Raw genomic sequence first — 18,561 nt, 5'->3', positions numbered from 1 at the left:
GGGAAAGCAGTGTGGGATGGGTCGGACGCCGGAAAGGTGGGGATAGACGTGGGTGGGCGGGACCTGGGGGAGGTGGGCCCGGTAGGCACCGCCCAGGCTTTTGGCGCCAAAAGCCAAGGATTCTTCTCGCGAGAGTCTCGCGAGATACACGGTTTCCCGGCCGCGCGGATTCCTGTGCTGTGGCGACTGCAACCTGCTCGAGGTGAGAGCGGGCTGGCGCGAGAGTGAAGTTCCCGAGGGGAGAGCCGGCCGAGGGAGTCAGGCTGGGGAGCGGGGATGCCGGGAAGTCGCAAGGAGGGAGTGAGGAAGCAGGAGGACGTGACTGAGACGGACCTGGGCTGATCGGGACTGGAGAGGAAGGAGGCCTGACCGGCTGCGACCTGTGCGGAGAGGAGGTCGGTGGGGACCAGGGCCGGCGCTTTTACTTCTTGTTTACGTTTCGGGTCTGTCTCTCTCTAAACCAGGCCTTTTAGTGCAAGGGAACGTGTGTCAGATACATCTTTATATCTCCAGTTTCTGTATCGGGGCTTCTAAACACTGGAGGCGTCCTGTGAATGTTGAATGAATGAATGAATGTGGTTGAAGTGACAGGACAGACGGGAGTGAGGATGAAGGGAGGTCGGAGAAGAGGGATGGGATGGGAAGTTTTGTGGTTTTAGGGCTGGGTAGCAAGGAGGTCTTTGAGTCAGTTTGGTAGGACTTCCTGGCGCCAGGGACTTCTGTTTTGGTGACTTAGAAAAAGTTGGGCATTGGACACCTAAGGGTCTGGGAACGAGTTTGGATATTAAATTTTTTTGTTACCTTCACTTGTCTGCGAGTCTGAGGACTAGAGGAGGAAGTGAAGAGACCTTAATCAATGTCTAAAAAGAGACTAGGCAACCATTGTCAAGAAGTTAAAGACAGAGCTATCTTTTTTGCGGTACGCGGGCCTCTCACTGTTGTGGCCTCTCCCGTTGCGGAGCACAGGCTCCGGACGCGTAGGCTCAGCGGCCAAGGCTCACGGGCTCAGCCACTCTGTTGCTTGTGGGATCCTCCCGGACCGGGGCACGAACCCGCGTCCCCTGCATCGGCAGGCGGACTGTCAACCACTGCGCCACCAGGGAAGCCCAAGACAGAGCTATCTTATTCACTACAAGTTTCCTGACAAGTCCTACCCCAGGCTTGGCTGGTTCCTTGCATTGCATCGTTACACTTAATATAGTTTGTGCCCTGTTATCTCATTCATAGCTCCCTGTTGGCTTCAAAGGTGTGAGCCCCATTTCTTCCCAGAAGGCTTAACTATTGATAGAGTGAGGCCAAAAGGTTCGTTTTTTTCTGCAAGATGGCTCTAGTAGCACTTCTTAGTTGTCTTTAACTTCATTTGAAACAATGAAATATCAACGTGCATTTAAAAAAAACTTATCAAAATTGGTGAATTTTTGTGTAGCCATTTTAATATTGAAGATGGAAGACAAAAAGCAACACTTTTGGCATAATTATGCTTTGTTATTTCAAGAAAGATAAAAATGCCACTGAAACATAAAAAAGGATTTGTGCAGTGTATGGAGAAGGTGCTGTGACTGATCGAACGTGTCAAAAGTGGTTTGTGAAGTTTCGTGTTGGAGATTTCTTGCTGGATGATGCTCCACGGTCAGGTAAACCAGTGACCAAATTGAGACATTAATTGAGAACAATCAAAGTTATACCACGTGGGAGATAGACATACTCAAAATATCCAAATTAAACGTTGAAAATCATTTGCATCAGCTTGGTTATGTGAATTGCTTTGATGTTTGGGTTCCACATAAGTTAAGCGAAAAACCTTCTTGACCATATTTCCGCACGCGATTCTCTACTTAAACGTAAAGAAAACGTTCCGTTTTTAAAACAAATTGTGATGGGCAATGAAAAGTGGGTACTGTACAATAATGTGGAATGGAGGATATCGTGGGGAAAGGGAAATGAACTACCACCAACCACACCAAAGACTGGTCTTCATGCAAAGAAGGTGATGTTGTGTATATGGTGGGATTGGAAGGGAGTCCTCCATTATGAGCTCCTTCCAGAAAACCAAAGATTAATTCCAACAAGTACTGCTCCCAATTAGACCAGCTGAAAGCAGCACTTGATGAAAAGAGTCCAGAATTAGTCAGTAGAAAACGCATAATCTTCCATCAGGATACCACAAGACCGCATGTTTCCTTGATGACCAGGCAAAAACTGTTACAGCTTGGCTAGGAAGTTCTGATTCATCCACCGTATTCACTGGACATTGAACCTTCGGATTTCCATTTATTTCCATCTTTACAAAATTCTCTTAATGGAAAAAATTTCAATTCCCTGGAAGACTGTAAAAGGCATCTGGAACAGTTCTTTGCTCAAAAGGATAAAAAGTTTTGGGAAGATGGAATTATGAAGTTACCTGAAAAATGGCAGAAGGTAGTGGAACAAAATGCTGAATATGTTCAAAAAATTTCTTGGTAAAAATGAAAAATGTGTTTTTCATTTTTACTTAACCGAAGGAACTTCAATATGACCTTTAACTGCCTTTCCAATTTTGAAAACCTATGGTTGATACTTTGTTTTGTTTTTATGTACTTGTGGTCTTGGAAGTTTAGAATTGGAGAGACTTTGGAGATTCTCTAGCTCCAGTAGTTTTACAGTTTTGGGGAAGCTTTGGAATTCTTCATTCCTCCATTCAACAATTATTTCTGGGACTTCCCTGGTGGTCCAGTGTCTAAGACTCTGTGCTCCCAACATAGGGGGGCCAGGTTCGATCCCTGGTCAGGGAACTAGATCCCACATATCGCAATGAAGAGTTTGCATGCTGCAACTAAAGATCCCGCATGCCGCAACTAAAGCCCCCATATGACACAATGAAGGTCCCCCGCACAGCAACGAAGATCCCGAATGCTGCAACTAAGACCTGGCACAACCAAATAAATAAATAAATATTTTTTTAAAAAAACCAAAAAAACCCCAAATTCTTCCTTTCTTTTTTTAGTGGCCCATTGCAGTTATTAAATCCTGCTAGACAGGAATTACAAGTATCATTGCCATCAGAACTCTCCCTATCCATAAACTCAGGAACTGAACAGATTCAGATAATTTTTTGAGATATCTTTCCTTCATGAACTCTCATGTTATCCCAAACTCAGGAATCTGATAGATTTGGATAATGCATTTACACTACCCATGACCTGAACTCACTAAAAATAATTCTCACCATCTGAATTCAGGAAACACATGGATTTGGATAGAGAGGATTCCTGGGCTACCTGCCCTGGCAGTGAAATGAGAAAGCTCAATTGGCCACCTCAGTTCTGTTCTCTGGGGCCACCCCCTTGTTCCCCTCCTCCAGGGTCCCAGCCTTGCCCTCCAGGAGCCCCTTCCCTGTGCATTTTCCTCTTGGCCACATTTGAAGTAGGCGTTAGGAGGTGTGCCCTCCTTTGGGGCTGTAGAACTGCTCAGGTTTTCTGCTAGTTCAACTTGGGAGGACCAAGATCAACAACTGTTTCTTGAGCACTGGCTGTATATCAGTTTTGGGGATACAGTAGAGGAGCACAGAGACCCACCTTGTCATTGCCCTTTTAGAGCTACAGTCTATTATGGGAGACAGACATTAATCAAATAATCATACAAATAGAACCTAACATTGGAACTGGGTGAGTGCTACAAAACTTGTACTTGACATTTTGAATGCTTGTCATAGGAGGATTTAATTTAGGAAAATTGGGAGAGACTTTTCTGAGGTGACGGTTGAGATCTGAAAGAGATTAGGAGTCAGGGAAGAGCCTTCAAGATAGGAAACAGCTTTTGTAAAGGTCTAGTGGCCTGAGGGATAGAAAGAAAAAGCATGGAGAATGGTGTGAAGTTAAGTCTGGAGAGGTAGGAAAGTGCTAAACCCTGCAGGGCCTTGGAGTTTTATCATTATCCTAAGAGCAGTAGGAAGCCATTGAAGTATTTAAGCCTAGCAGTAATGTGATCAGCTTGACATTTCCAAAGGTTCAGTTTAGCTGTAATATGGAGAATGGATTGAAAGGACAAAATGGATAGGAGTAATGGAGTAATCCAAACAAGAAGTGTTAGGAAGTGGTTGTGGAAATAGGGAGAAATGGACGGACTCAAGGGATAATCTGGAAGTAAAATGGACAAGGTATTTAGGATGGGGGAATGAAGTGTTAAGGATGACTTGCAGGTTTCTGATGTATAGCTGGATAGGTGTCATTATTGAATTGGGAAAATTTAGAAGGTTGGTTTTATACATGGTGGTTTTATACATGATAGGTGCCTCTGAGAAATTTTAGAGCTGTAAAATGAGAAGTAGGGATTTAGAGCTCGGATTTGATGCTCAGGTGGAGATAAAAAATTAATGGGTCATCTATAAATTAGAGCCATGTGCATAACTGAATGAAGAGGGCCTAGGATGAAGTCTTGGATACTAACTGACCAGGTTAGAGGAATATGAATCTGCAAAGAAGATCCAGGAGGAGTGTCCAGGAAGGGAGGAAAGCCAGTTGAGTACTGTGTTTCAGAAGTCAACAAAAACACTTTTCCAGAAAAAGGAACTGATCAGAAGTGTCAGATGTTTCTGAGAGGTCAAGTAAGATGGTACTGAAAAGCATTCTTTCAAGTTACCAACTTAAGGATTATTTCCATTTCTTCAAAGGAAACCTTACTAGAAAACCAATATGTAAACAGTATTTTTATTTTTATTTTTCCTTTTTCGGTCCCCCCGCACAGCTTATGGCATATTAGTTCCTGGAGCAGGGATTGAACCCGGACCCTCAGCAGTGAGAACACAGCGCCCTAACCACTGGACTACCAGGGAATTCCCAACAGTAATTTTAAAAAGCTTCTCTGGTTGAAGTGGGGGTGAGGTATTGTACCCTGCCTATTTCACACCCCTTTGGACCACAGTTTGAAACCCTCTGAAAAGTTAAAATCATCATTTTATGGTGGGGAAACTCAACAGTTGAGGTAAAATGATTTGCTCAAAATCATATAGTTATTTAGTGGTAGGGTCTACATTAGAACTCAGTTCTAATTTCTAACTTTGTTCTTTTTTCCATAACTGTTATCTTCTTCACTTCAGTTCATGATGTTTGAGTTTGAAATATGGTTTAACTGACTGAAACACATGCATTTTGCTGCAAGTGGAACTTGTGTAATAAGAAGACTACTTGGATGCATAAACATGTTTACTTTTTTTTCCCCATAGAGGAAAAGATGCTAGAACCACAGGAGAATGGCTTGATTGACCTACCAGATTATGAGCATACAGAAGATGAAACTTTTCCTCCATTCCCACCTCCAGCCTCTCCAGAGAGAGAAGATGGTGAAGGAGCCGAACCTGAAGAAGGTCTGTATAGGGTTCCAAAGTGGTGTCCATGTTCAGCTGTATCCATCTAACAGCTTAGAAATGATACATTTTATAAATGAGGCTTAAATTACTTAAGTAATATTAAATCTTGGTATATTTCACCAGAGTTAGGGAGAGGAGCACCTGTTCCTGTACCTCCAAAGAGAACAGTTAAAAGGAATATACCCAAGCTGAATGCTGAGAGGTACATTTATTATTTCCTTAAATATTTATACTTTTCTTTCCATCATTTTTTCCCTTTTATGTTACAGGCTTTTAGTTGGGATGATTTGGAGATCAGACATTTTTCTCAGTTCAGTAGTTAATATTTTTTTCTTCTTATGGTCTTGGTTTGGTCTTGATGGCTTTAGAAAACTAGAAATTTAAAACATATTTCTATTCACAGATTAATTTCAGAGAGAGGGCTTCCAGCATTAAGGCATGTGTTTGATAAGGCAAAATTCAAAGGTAAAGGTCATGAGGTAAGAAGTATCTGATTTTTATTTTAGACCTTTGTTTTTTAAAATATCAATAAGACTGTGGGCCCATTATCATGTTCTTAGGAATCTTAGAATGTTTCACAGATACCATCATTCATCATCATATCTTTAGAAACTATGATGTAGTAGAAAGGACACTATTTGAAGACATTTAGGAACTGTAAATCTCTGCACAAACGTACATTTAAAAATTCTCTTTGAATCGTGTAGCGTGTAGATACAATTTTTTGCAGATGATATCTTTGTAGAGCTTTGCAGTTTATGAAGTATTTTCAATTATATTCTTTCATTATCAACCTCTGGGGTAGATGTTGGTCCCGTTATCTAGTGAAGGAAACTGAGTTTTAGAGTTTTAAGCCTCCACTGCCAGTGGTTAAGGGCAGAGCCTCGACTTTCCATTTCACGGCCCAGCTAGAGTAACATTAACATAGCATGAGCATGATCTTGGTGTGGTATTCAGGATAGTTGGAAAGAGGGAAGCAGCTGGAGGCAGATAGCAATTCAGAGGCTATTTCACTACCAGCAGAATGAGGTGAAATAGCCTGGATAGGGTAATAGTAGAGGGATGAACAATATATAATACTTGGAGGTGATTGGGAGGTACAAAAGTAAAAATTAATCCCAAGACTTCAAACCTGGGAGGCTGAAAAATTGTAGTACACTTGCTTTGTTTCGGTGGACAGGAAGGGAGAATATAAGTCTGTGTCCTATTTTGCCACAAAACTAAACATAAATCAAGATATTTTAAAACCATGCCCAGCTCGGTTAATTCATTGCTCTTATTGAAATTTTCAGGTAGTGATGAATTGGTGCTTTGAATTTATGACCTCTTCATCATTTTCATAATAAGTACTTTAAAAGATAAATAAACTTATACGAAGGATAAATATTTTGTGTTCCTTCACTGGGTGAGGTTGGGCTCTGAGTTTGTCTAGTCTTCTGTACTTTGCCTTTGAAAATTCTACTATTTTCTAACAAAGTTGAATCCTCGATGCTTTTTTCTCCATGTATGACTTGGGACTTCACACTGTATTTAGGTATTTCTCTTCTCTGTCCCTTGGGTGTAATGTGATATTGTGAGGTGGCTGATCAGCTACCCCAACAACTGGAAAATGGTCATAGGTGATTGAACTTTTTTTTTTTAATTAAAAAAAAATTTTATTTTATTATTTTTGACTGTATTGGGTCTTCATTGCTGCACACGAGCTTTCTCTAGTTGCAGCGAGCAGGGGCTACTCTTCGTTGTGGTGCATGGGCTTCTCATTGCAGTGTCTTCTCTTGTTGCGGAACACGGGCTCTAGGCGTGTGGGCTTCAGTAGTTGTGGCTCACAGGCTCTAGAGTGCAGGCTCAGTAGTTGTGGCGCACGGGCTTAGTTGCTCCACGGCATGTGGGATCTTCCTGGACCAGGGATCGCACCTGTATCCCCTGTTGGCAGGCAGATTCTTATCCACTGCGCTACCAGGGAAGCCCGATGATTGAACTTTTGAAAGAACTTTTCTTTTTATCAGAATGAGAATGAAATGACATTATGTTCTCAGCATTACATATTGAGTTATTGGTAGAGTTGATTGTTTTAACTATTAGCTTCTTAGACAAGATCATATACCACCACAAACAATAATTGCCAAGATTTGAGGACTTGCTTTGTGTCAGGCACTTTACTTGTATTACTTAATCCTCCTAACAACCCAGTGAGGTATGTATATTCTCGTTTTATTCATGAAGAAAAAGGCACACAGAGGTAAAGTGATTTGCTCAAAGTCACACAGCTATTAAGTGGTAGAATTTAGATTTGAATCTATGCAGTCTGATCCAGAGCTTTAACCAGTCTCCTATTTTAAAATACTATAAGAAAATAAAAAAATATTGTACAGTAAAATCAGGAATTTGGAACTTTTTTCATTTGTTTTTCATTTTCATTAAAAAAATTTTTTAATGTTAAATTGAAATTTCAAATATAGAGAGGTATTGTGGTCTGAGAATGTTTACACTGTTCTTGCTAGTCTTTGGTACTTTGCCCTTGGGATTTCTGAATATATTTTCACAGAGCTGATTCTCAGTGCTCTCTGTATATCGTTTAGAGACCTGTCAGTTTGTATAGTTATTTCTAAAAGATATCTTGCCATATTTTATTGAAGTTTATTTTCAAGTATTTATAGGTCTGAAAAGACACATGTGATTATCTTTTAACTTTTATTAAGCTTTCATACTGGGTTTCTGTTTTCCTCTGATTTTTAAAAATCTATCCAGTGCTATTAGACTGCAGTCCTCTAAGCCAGCAGTCCCCAACCTTTTTGGCACCAGGGACTGGTTTCGTGGAAGACAGTTTTTCCCGGGGGACGAGGGGTGCTAGGGGTGTGGGGGATGGGTCAGGTGGTAATGTGAGTGATGGCGAGTGGCAGATGAAGCTTCGCTCTCTTGCTCGCCCACTTGCTCACCTCCTGCTGTGAGGCCTGGTTCCTAACCCACTGTGGATGGGTCCACGGCTGGGGGTTGGGGACACCTGCTCTAAGCCCTTGATAAATATTTTTCTTCTTAAAATTTCTTCTAAAAGTTTATTAACCTTATAAATATAAAAGGACACCAGTGACTTTGATACTATTATTCAGTTCTAAAATCTGCTGACAAGGTCAGTTGTGAGAATGAGTCTTCTATTTAGCATTTTTATTTTTATGTTCCAGGCTGAGGACTTGAAGACACTAATCAGACACATGGAGCACTGGGCACATAGGCTATTCCCTAAACTGCAATTTGAAGATTTTATTGACAGAGTTGAATATCTGGGAAATAAAAAGGAAGTTCAGGTAGGTGTTGAGATCATTATAAATATCATTCACAATGCTAAATTGTATAAGGATAGATTAGTGAGGCTAAGTAGCTCTTTGGGGGTCTTCATTTTCAGTCTTAGTAGAGAGAAGGAACATTAATAGTAGCTATTTGAACAACTTTTTTTGAAACTAATAATAAAATCAATGACCGTTTTCCCCCAAATCTAAGTGAAAATGTAAAAATGTTTTTATTTTCAGACCTGTTTAAAACGAATTCGACTTGATCTCCCTATTTTACATGAAGATTTTGTTAGCAATAATGGTAAGAATATAGATTTATCTACTTTATAATAATTTTGCTTTTAGGAATGGATCTAGTTGGGGTAGGGAGTGTTACAGGAATGGGTTCTTAGTCTATTTTGAGTACAGTAAATAGGAATGAGTTAAGATGCCTTGGTACATCTAGAATGTTGTGCATGATATTTGTTTCTAAAAGACATGGTGGTATGCCATTAAGAGATGTTGTAAAATATATTTAGCCACAGAACATGAGATTTGAGAACTCATGATGATGACCCACTGATCCTTTATAGTGCTTGCTAATAAAAATATATGACAAGATACAGTGTTCATATACATGTCCACCATTATAAAAAATTGGCTCTGGGGCTTCCCTGGTGGCACAGTCGTTGAGTGTCCACCTGCCGATGCAGGGGATGCGGGTTTGTGCCCCGGTCCGGGAAGATCCCACATGCTGCAGAGCGGCTGGGCCCGTGAGCCATGGCCGCTGAGCCTGTGCGTCCGGAGCCTGTGCTCTGCAGCGGGAGAAGCCACAACAGTGAGAGGCCAGCATACCGCAAAAAAAAAAAAAAAAAAAAAAGTGGCTCTGAGGAATTGGACAGAACAATTTGATGATGAAATAGGTCACATCTCACACAAGAGTACAGATCTTGTATATAGGACTTTAATTAGACCTATGTGACTGTTCCTGGTATTGATTGCATTTGTTAGTTGTACAATGCAACCATAGGCAGTCACACACATCAAAACATGGTTCCTGCCGACAGAGTCTGTATAGTTATCAGATTTTCTGTGCGATGGCTCCATACATGTTTGTTTTTTGTTTTTAAAAAATTTAATAGAGGTAGCAGAAAATACAGGCTCCATATAGAATCCCTCAAAATTATTTATAAACTGCTTTTAAAAGTGTGAAGGATTGTGATTTAAATAATCCAAGATTTAATTATTTGGTAAGGTATGGTACGAATTGATGGCATGGGATTTGATAGATGGAAAGGAATTAGTTACTAGAGTCTAAATCCCACAGCATATACTACTGGGTCAGTTAGCTTATTCATTGAACTTTTTTTTTTTTTTTTTTTTTTTTTTTTTTTTTTTTTTTTTTTTTTTTTTTTTTTTTTTTTTTTTTTTTTTTTTTGCTGTACACGGGCCTCTCACTGTTGTGGCCTCTCCCGTTGCGGAGCACAGGCTCTAGACGCGCAGGCTCAGCGGCCATGGCTCCCGGGCCCAGCCGCTCCGCGGCATGTGGGATCTTCCCGGACCAGGGCATGAACCCATGTCCCCTGCATCGGCAGGTGGACTCTCAACCACTGTGCCACCAGGGAAGCCCTCATCGAACTTTTTGAGCTGCGTACTATGTTCTAAAGGTTCGGGGATAAAGATGAATGCAATCAGACCCCTTGCTTCATGGGCTAACATACCGTGAACTAGTAACATGCCAGTAGTCTGCAAGGTGCTGTAATTGGAGATGAACAGGGGACAGCGTACGGGGCAAAGGAGAACACAGTTACTTTTACCTAGGGGAGAGGAAAGCTTGGTAGGAGAGGGGAAAGTTTCACAGAGGAGGTATCACAAGTACTTTAAATGATAAGCAGTAAAAGTTAGGCAGAGGTGATTTTGGATAGAGGCAGCCACTTATGCAGAGGCATAAATGAACATGGCACCACTCATGGAATTACAGGCAAGTTGCGGTATAGGGTACATAGAGGAGGCCTGTATCAGAGAGCCTTGTTAGTTGTTGAATCTGTTTTCTTTGTATCCTAAGAGAATAGTCTCCAGACTTTTGCATGAGGCACTACAACAGTAAAAATGTTTTGAACATTTTATTTTTCTAATACATGTACTGCTGTACTGATATGATATATAATGTACATTTTTGATCTTAACATTGCAGTTTTAAAGTAAGAACAATATGATTGAATATTCTACTGAATAATTTTTACCAAAAATTTTGGGCTAATACTTTTTGATCAGTGGTTTGAAGGTTTGGTTGTAGATTCAGTTTTTTCTCCCAAATCTTGGTTTTAACCTTTCTAAGATGCGTAAACCCAAATGGAAGTAGAGCATTGTTAACTGCACTTAGTAAATCTTGGTATTCATCTTTCAGTCTCATTCACCAGTGCAAGGACTTTTGTTGAAGTTTACTAGCAAATTTTCATCTGCCCCTTTTCAATCGTTTTACTTAAAATTAGTTTTTATATTTTTATATTTTTAGCACGTGTCGTCATGTCATTCCTCTGCTCAGAGCCCTGTAGTGGCTCCTTATTTCAATCAAAGTAAAAGCCACAGTCTTTATATTGTCCTACTTGGCCCTATAGAATCTTGTTTTTGTGTCCTTATCCCATTCCTCTTGCCTCCCTGACGGTATCTTTACTATTCCGTTGCTTCAGCCACACTTGCGTCCTAGCTGTTCCTTGAGCCTTCCAGGTATATCTTAAGGCTTTTGCACTCTGCCTTGAACACTGTCCTTTGCCGTCCCTCCTGCCCCTAAATCTGCATGGCTAACTCTCTCACCCGCGTCAAACTGTTTTCAAATGTCAGTTCAGTGAAGTCTCCCCTACCACACTGTTAAAATTGGACCCCCAGCCCCATTCCTGATTTCACTATGCTTTTTTAAAATAGCTCTTATTTCCCTTTAATTATTATGTAGTTTATCTGTTAGTTTATATGTACCAGAGTGATGGCATCCTGTAGCACATTGAATATTTTTTTTTTTTGCGATACGTGGGCCTCTCACTGCTGTGGCCTCTCCCGTTGCGGAGCACAGGCTCCGGACAAGCAGACTCAGTGGCCGTGGCTCACGGGCCCAGCTGCTCCGCAGCATGTGGGATCTTCCCAGACCGGGTCACGAACCCGTGTCCCCTGCATCGGCAGGCAGACTCTCAACCACTGCGCCACCAGGGAAGCCCACATTGAATATTTTTGGCTTTAGCTTCTTTGCCACAATAGCTTGCCTATGAATGTGGCAGTGAATGAATTTCATGTGTGGTTCTAATTTTTTTTAATGCCACCTTTATCCTAGGCAAAAGTGGTTATATTCACATGGATTTTCTGTTGACATTGTTTGTACTAAAGAGGTCATTTACTGTTGAAGAGATCTTTCCTTTCATGGCTCACTAAAAAGTATTGAATAGTTTTTTATGTATTTCATTACTATTAATTCAGAATCCTATAAGCCCTATAAAGTGAAGCATATTATAAATCCTGTATATTGCATAATTGGTTCTAATACTTGTTTCTTAACTTTTCCAGCAATGTTTTCTAAATGTACTCCATCAATATTTCCTGACAAAGGAATGTATTTTAGTTTCTTGACACATTTTTTTCCATATCAGGAAGGAAAAGTGTATGGCTTTCTGTCTTTCACTATTAAGGAAGAAACCTCAAAAGGGGCTTAGATTGTAAAATGCTGGATTAAATACATGATTTTTAAATCTCACCGGTTTGTCTTTATGTTTTAAATGTTTTGCTAGTTGTGATGGTTTTTACTGGCATTAGCTAATACCTCACTGTACAATATGTGCATAGGACAAGGAGAGTAATTGTAAACTCATTTCAAATGGTGGTCTTGGTGATAATGAAGTTTTTTTTACCTTCTTGTCAGATCTGATGAGGTTATTTATTATTTTTTTAACACCATAATGTGAATGATACAGAGAGAAGGTGAAGTGTCAGTTTTGCCATCTTCTTAGTTCTTGCTTGTACTTCTGTTATCTTCTACCTACAGGTGTTTTGTTATTTTGCAGAAATCTTTTAAAGCTACCACTTGTGCTAGGGTTGTCTTGGTTAAAATAGATAGTATGTCAGGTTGCTTAACTGGGTAGTCAGAATTAGCTATATATCATAGTATGCTGAAATTAAAAAATGAGTGAGGACCCAATTCCACCCTTCCACAGTATGAGCTTGCTGTCTTGAAGGTAGCTTACAGACCAGATGATTAGCTGTCATATGGATAAGTGATAGTTTGTCACTGCCGGTTCTTTTAGATATGTTAGTAAAACTTAATTTTTCGTAATTCTTAAATGAAATATAAATGGAAGATCTAGTATTTACTTTTCATACCCTGTGGATCATTTTAGGAACATCCTACTTTGAGATAACTGGTGTACAGGGCTTTAAGAATTTATTAAGAGTAATCATGTAGAGAGCACTGAATTTTTTTTTTTTTTGCAGTACACGGGCCTCTCACCGCTGTGGCCTCTCCCGTTGCGGAGCACAGGCTCCAGATGCGCAGGCTCAGTGGCCATGGCTCACGGGCCCAGCCGCCCTGTGGCATGTGGGATCTTCCCGGACCGGGGCACGAACCCGCATCCCCTGCATCGGCAGGCGGACCCTCAACCACTGCGCCACCAGGGAAGCCCAGCACTGAAGTTTTTAAAAAGTTAACTTGGAAATATGTCCACAAATCTCTAAATTTCTTCCCCTTTTTCACTTTGTGTCTCAGTTTTACCGTACACAAAAAATAGCCTATATAAAATCATTACTGTGTATCATACAGACAATATGGCAAGCTACTAAAATGTTTTTAATAGAAAACAAGGATAGGGCTTCCCTGGTGGCGCAGTGGTTAAGAATCCGCCTGCCAATGCAAGGGACACGGGTTCGAGCCCTGGTCCGGGAAAATCCCACATGCTGCGGAGCAACTAAGTCCGTGCTCCACAACTACTGAGCTTGTGCTCTAGAGCCCGCAAGCCACAACTACTGAAGCCCGTGCACCTAGAGCCTGTGCTCCACAACAAGAGAAACCACCGCAGTGAGAAACCCACACACCGCAAGGAAGAGTAGCCCCCACTCGCCGCAACTAGAGAAAAAGCCTGCATGCAGCAACAAAGACCCAGCGCAGCCAAAAATAAATAAATAAATTTTAAAAAACCCACAAGGATATACTTTGGATTCTTTAAGTTCTTTCATTAGCAACTAAGAACTTTTGCTTTCTGTTCATGCATGTTTTTAAACTAGTATTCCATTTGACTTAAAATGCCTCTTTAAAGTGATTAATAAATATTCCTTCTACTTGTTTGAATCAAGCATGTATTTGTAACATTCTCATACCTCACAAATTGTTTCTTCAGGTCTGGCACCTTGTTGCTTTAAACTGGTTTTCAGTTAATAGCTGCATAAGCTCTTTTTCTAAGTAATTTAACACTACAGATGTACTAATTTTTTCTTTTCTACTGCAGATGAAGTAGGGGAAAATAATGGCCATGGTGTAACTGCTACCGAGTTAGATCCCTTTCTGACAAACTCATCTGAAAGTGCACAGTTTGCTTCTGAGTCGAGTAGAAGCCTAACAGAAGAACAACAACAAAGAATTGAGAGAAATAAACAACTGGCCTTGGAAAGAAGACAGGCAAAGCTACTGAGTGAGTAATAGTCAGTCCCTAGGAAATGGTAAATTTTATGCTGGATTTTATGTGCTACCATTAATATATCAAGGGCATGTTAGAAATTTTAACTTCTTTACTCTTGCCCAAAATAAAATACCTCTAGGAATAGACAAATGTGATATAGTATATTAAGCTTATGTATATTTGAGAGAGAGTGGGCTTGAGAGCTAGCTGGAATACTCAAAGAATATATGCGTCCAGGATGGTTTTCTGGGTAGCTGAGTGTCTCTTAAAAAATTGTTTTAATCATTTAAAATTGATTCTGGATCTTTCAAAAACATATTCTTCCCTGACTCCTTAAAACATGTGACATACAATTTTATCTTTATGATAATTAAAACATTACTGTGGTACTTTCCTAAACATATAAAATTCTCTGTACCCACTGAAGACTTGAGAGCCATTTGCTGTGACATGAATAGGTCCAAAAATGCTTTTTATTGCAGCATTTCACTTCTGTTGTGAGCCGTCATGTTTGATTTCTTGTTGATTCCCTTGTCTCTTTTAAAACTGCCTTAAAATTTGCTGTTTTTTAAACAGACTGTGGGTTTGGAAACTAGACAAGTTTGTTAAAACTATATTTAAAAATAATTGCAAATTGGTTTTGAATGAAGCACACACAGTCGCATTTATCTTTGTCAATTTCCAATCCAGTTTTTTCATTTTGAAGTGGGAAAATAGGAATTATAGTAAGTAGTGAAGATTACATGTTGTGAAACAAGTTTCACCCAAAATAATGAAATTCTCAAGTGAAAATTATTCAGTGGTATTATGATTTTTTCCAGTTAGAATGGTTTTTTTTATTTTTTAACATCTTTATTGGAGTATAATTGCTTTACAATGTTGTGTTCATTTCTGGTGTTTAACAAAGTGAATCAGCTACACATATACATATATTCCCATACCTCCTCCCTCTTGTGTCTCCCTCCCACCCTCCCTATCCCACCCCTCTAGGTGGTCACAAAGCACCGAGCTGATCTCCCTGTGCTATGTGGCTGCTTCCCACTAGCTATCTGTTTTACGTTTGATAGTGTATATATGTCAATGCCACTCTCTCACTTCATCCCAGCTTACCCTTCCACCTCCCCATGTCCACAAGTCTATTCTCTACACCTGCACCTTTATTCCTGTCCTGTCCCTATGTTCATCAGAACCATCTGTATTTTAGATTCCATATATATGTGTTAGCATACGGTATTTGTTTTTCTCTTCCTGACTGACTTCACTTTGTATGAGACTCTAGGTCTATCCACCTCACTACAAATAACTCAAGTTCATTTCTTTTTATGGCTGAGTAATATTCCATTGTATATATGTGCCACATCTTCTTTATCCATTCATCTGTTGATGGACACTTAGGTTGCTTCCATGTCCTGGCTGTTGTAAATAGTGCTGCAATGAACATTGTGGTATATGACTTTTAAAAACACGGAACGCTTCACGAATTTGTGTGTCATACTTGCACAGGGGCCATGCTAATCTTCTCTGTCATTCCAATTTTAGTATATGTGCTGCCGAAGCGAGCACTAATTTTTTTTTTTAAGTTTCTTTTTAAAAATTTTTAATTATTTAATTTTGTTTGGCTGCCTTGGGTCTTTGTTGCTGCACGTGGGCTTTCTCTAGTTGGAGCAAGTGGGGGCTACTCTTCATTGCAGTGCGCAGGCTTCTCATTGCAGTGGCTTCTCTTGTTGCAGAGCATGGGCTCTAGGCTCATGGGCTTCAGTAGTTGCAGCACGTGGGCTCAGTAGTTGCAGCACGTGGGCCCTAGAGCACGGGCTTCTGTAGTTGAGGCTCGTGGTCTCTAGAGCGCAGGCTCAGTAGTTGTGGTGCACGGGCTTAGTTGCTCCGCAGCATGTGGGATCTTCCCGGACCAGGGATCGAACCTGTATCTCCTATATTGGCAGGAGGATCCTTAACCACTGTGCCACCAGGGAAGTCCAGGATGAATTTAACTTCTAACAAATGGATGTTTTGTACTACCTTGTGAAAAATTTAATGAAGATACAACTATTGTTGATGACAGTTCTTCCTTACTGTCATTATCAAAGTTGACGTAGTAATAAGCATTTTAAGGCTCATCTTCTATTTATAATATATGACTTTAAGGGACTTCCCTGGTGGTGTAGTGGATAAGAATCCGCCTGCCAGTGCAGGGGACATGGGTTCAATCTCTGGTCCAGGAAGATCCCACATGCCATGGAGCAACTAAGCCTGTGTGCCACAACCACTGAGCCTGTGCTCTAGAGGCCATGAGCCACAACTATTGAGTTCTTGCGCCATAGCTACTGAAGCCCACGCACCCTAGAGCCTGTGCTCCGCAACGAGACCACTGCAATGAGAAGCCCATGCACCGCAACTAGAGAAAGCCCGTGCACAGCAACAAAGACCCAACGCAGCCAAAAAAAAAAAAAAATTAAACAAAAGATATTTATAATATATGACTTTAAAATTTTTCACTAGAAATGAGTATCTTAAATGTTCTTTACTGTAGATCACTTGGACATACATCTCATAAGAACATCTGATTTTTAAAAACTTCCATCTAGTAGTTGTGATTTTTTTAAATGAGAACAGTTGCATTTGACTGATTCAAAAGTCTGAGTTCAAGACTTGCATTTTGAATGGATTTTATACATGTATAAAAATGGCTTTATTTGGAAGAAAGTTATCAAAATTAACATTAACTAAAGTGATCATAGATTTATTTCATCTCTACTGATTTAAACTTGTGAAGAAGTTTGTATCAGGTGTTTGTAATGAATAATAATGATTTCTCTTGCAGACTTGTTAATGAACACACCCAGTACACAGACACCTGAAGAGCGTAGTACAGGTGAGGAGCAAAAGGAGGAAGAATCAAATGGATTTAACAAAGACCTTATAGACAATCCACATAATGATGCTGCTGCCAATACTGTAAATGAAGAGGAGGAATTAAAAATAGAGAAAATGCAACTGGACCAGTCCTTTAAAAATATATAATAGTAAGTTAAGGGTTCATCTAGAAATGTTACTGAGGTTGGATAGGCCTCAAATGAGAAAATCTATTAACTTGCTATCTTCCAAATTTGAGATGACTATGCATTTTGCCTACTTTGAGCGAAAATCCTTATATAGTGAAACTTTTATAGATTCCTGTTTAAAATCTGGTATTATCTATACTTGTTTCTTATTCACTTTCATTGTCTTCTCCTTAGTGTTTATTTTTATATGGGTATGACCTTGTAAAAACGATTGGTAGTTAATAAGTAGCTTCCACTGCTAGTGTGCCATTGAATAACCTGTTTTTACTAAATTGGGTGGTGTTTTAAGATGTAAATATGTAATAAATGCTAATGTTCTTTCTTTTTTTTAAATAAAAAGCTCACAAACTATCCCTAGAGGCTTTATAAAAGTTTCTCATTGGTATTTAGTTCTATACTTTACACTTTTGGTAAAATGTTCACAGTTGTTATATGTGTTTACATGTCTTCTGAGGAGTCACTTTAATACTTAAAGGGTCATGTGAAAAGCTGATACATTGCCTGGCCTGCATAGGTGCTGGGGAAGTTCACATGCTCCTTGGTACCTTACTGACTAGTTAGTTGGAGAGAGACTTGCAAAGTGTAATGGGGAACACAGAGCACGTAGGGAGGATTTGGTGGAGATGCCAAGGATTGGGAAGAACGTACAATAATATAGAAATGAAAATCTAGGAAATGAGAGATTTGGGAATGGTGAATATGAGGCTGAAGTGTTAGGGCCACGTGGTGGGAGTACCTACCAGGTACTCAGGGAGTACCTGAGTACCTCAGGCAGTTTTTCCTGCCTGAGTTTATCAACTTGGTGGAAGGGTAGTTGCAGATAGAAAGTACCACGTTGAGAATCAAGTTTAAAGGTTGGTCTGGTTCTTGGCAGGAGATTCCCATGGGGGAGAGGGAAAGGCAAAGCTAGTTTTTACAGACTAGGACATGGGAAGGTTGCTTTTTCGGGGGAAGACTGGCAGAGTGATGGTGCTAAGTAACAAGTCTCCAGCAAGGGCAAGTCCAATGCAACTCATCATCTGAGGAGAGGGTGGGAATGGAGGTTTGAGAGAACAGACGACCTTACCCTGTGCACCCCACCCGGCTCCCTAAGCCCTATCCCCAATTGGTGCTGGGGACAGCAGGGGTGACTGAGTCAAATACGAAACAGGGAGTTTTAAAGTGGATACGTAGACAGGACGGAGCTTATTATCTGAAGGTGACTGAAAAGTTAATCTGGCAGATGTCAGAGGGGCCTATGA

The 18,561-nt window shown here is 40.3% G+C and overlaps 1 protein-coding gene across 1 annotated transcript; it reads left to right on the top strand.

Moving 5' to 3' along the window:
* Window positions 1-5,194: 5,194 nt before the first annotated feature.
* Window positions 5,195-17,324, top strand: TIPIN (TIMELESS interacting protein). Its single transcript, XM_007448141.1, is given in 8 exon segments — window positions 5,195-5,341; window positions 5,468-5,546; window positions 5,748-5,823; window positions 8,524-8,646; window positions 8,869-8,932; window positions 14,091-14,275; window positions 14,277-14,301; window positions 17,080-17,324. Coding segments are annotated over 8 exon segments (930 nt in total). The 5' UTR covers window positions 5,195-5,208.
* The last annotated feature ends 1,237 nt before the right edge of the window (window positions 17,325-18,561 follow it).

The sequence above is a fragment of the Lipotes vexillifer genome, unplaced genomic scaffold, assembly GCF_000442215.2.
Source record: "Lipotes vexillifer unplaced genomic scaffold, Lipotes_vexillifer_v1.1 scaffold713, whole genome shotgun sequence".
Classification (NCBI taxonomy): Eukaryota; Metazoa; Chordata; class Mammalia; order Artiodactyla; family Lipotidae; genus Lipotes; species Lipotes vexillifer.
The sequence above is the reverse complement of the archived record's forward strand: the minus strand, read 5'-3'. Positions and strand labels throughout refer to the sequence as shown.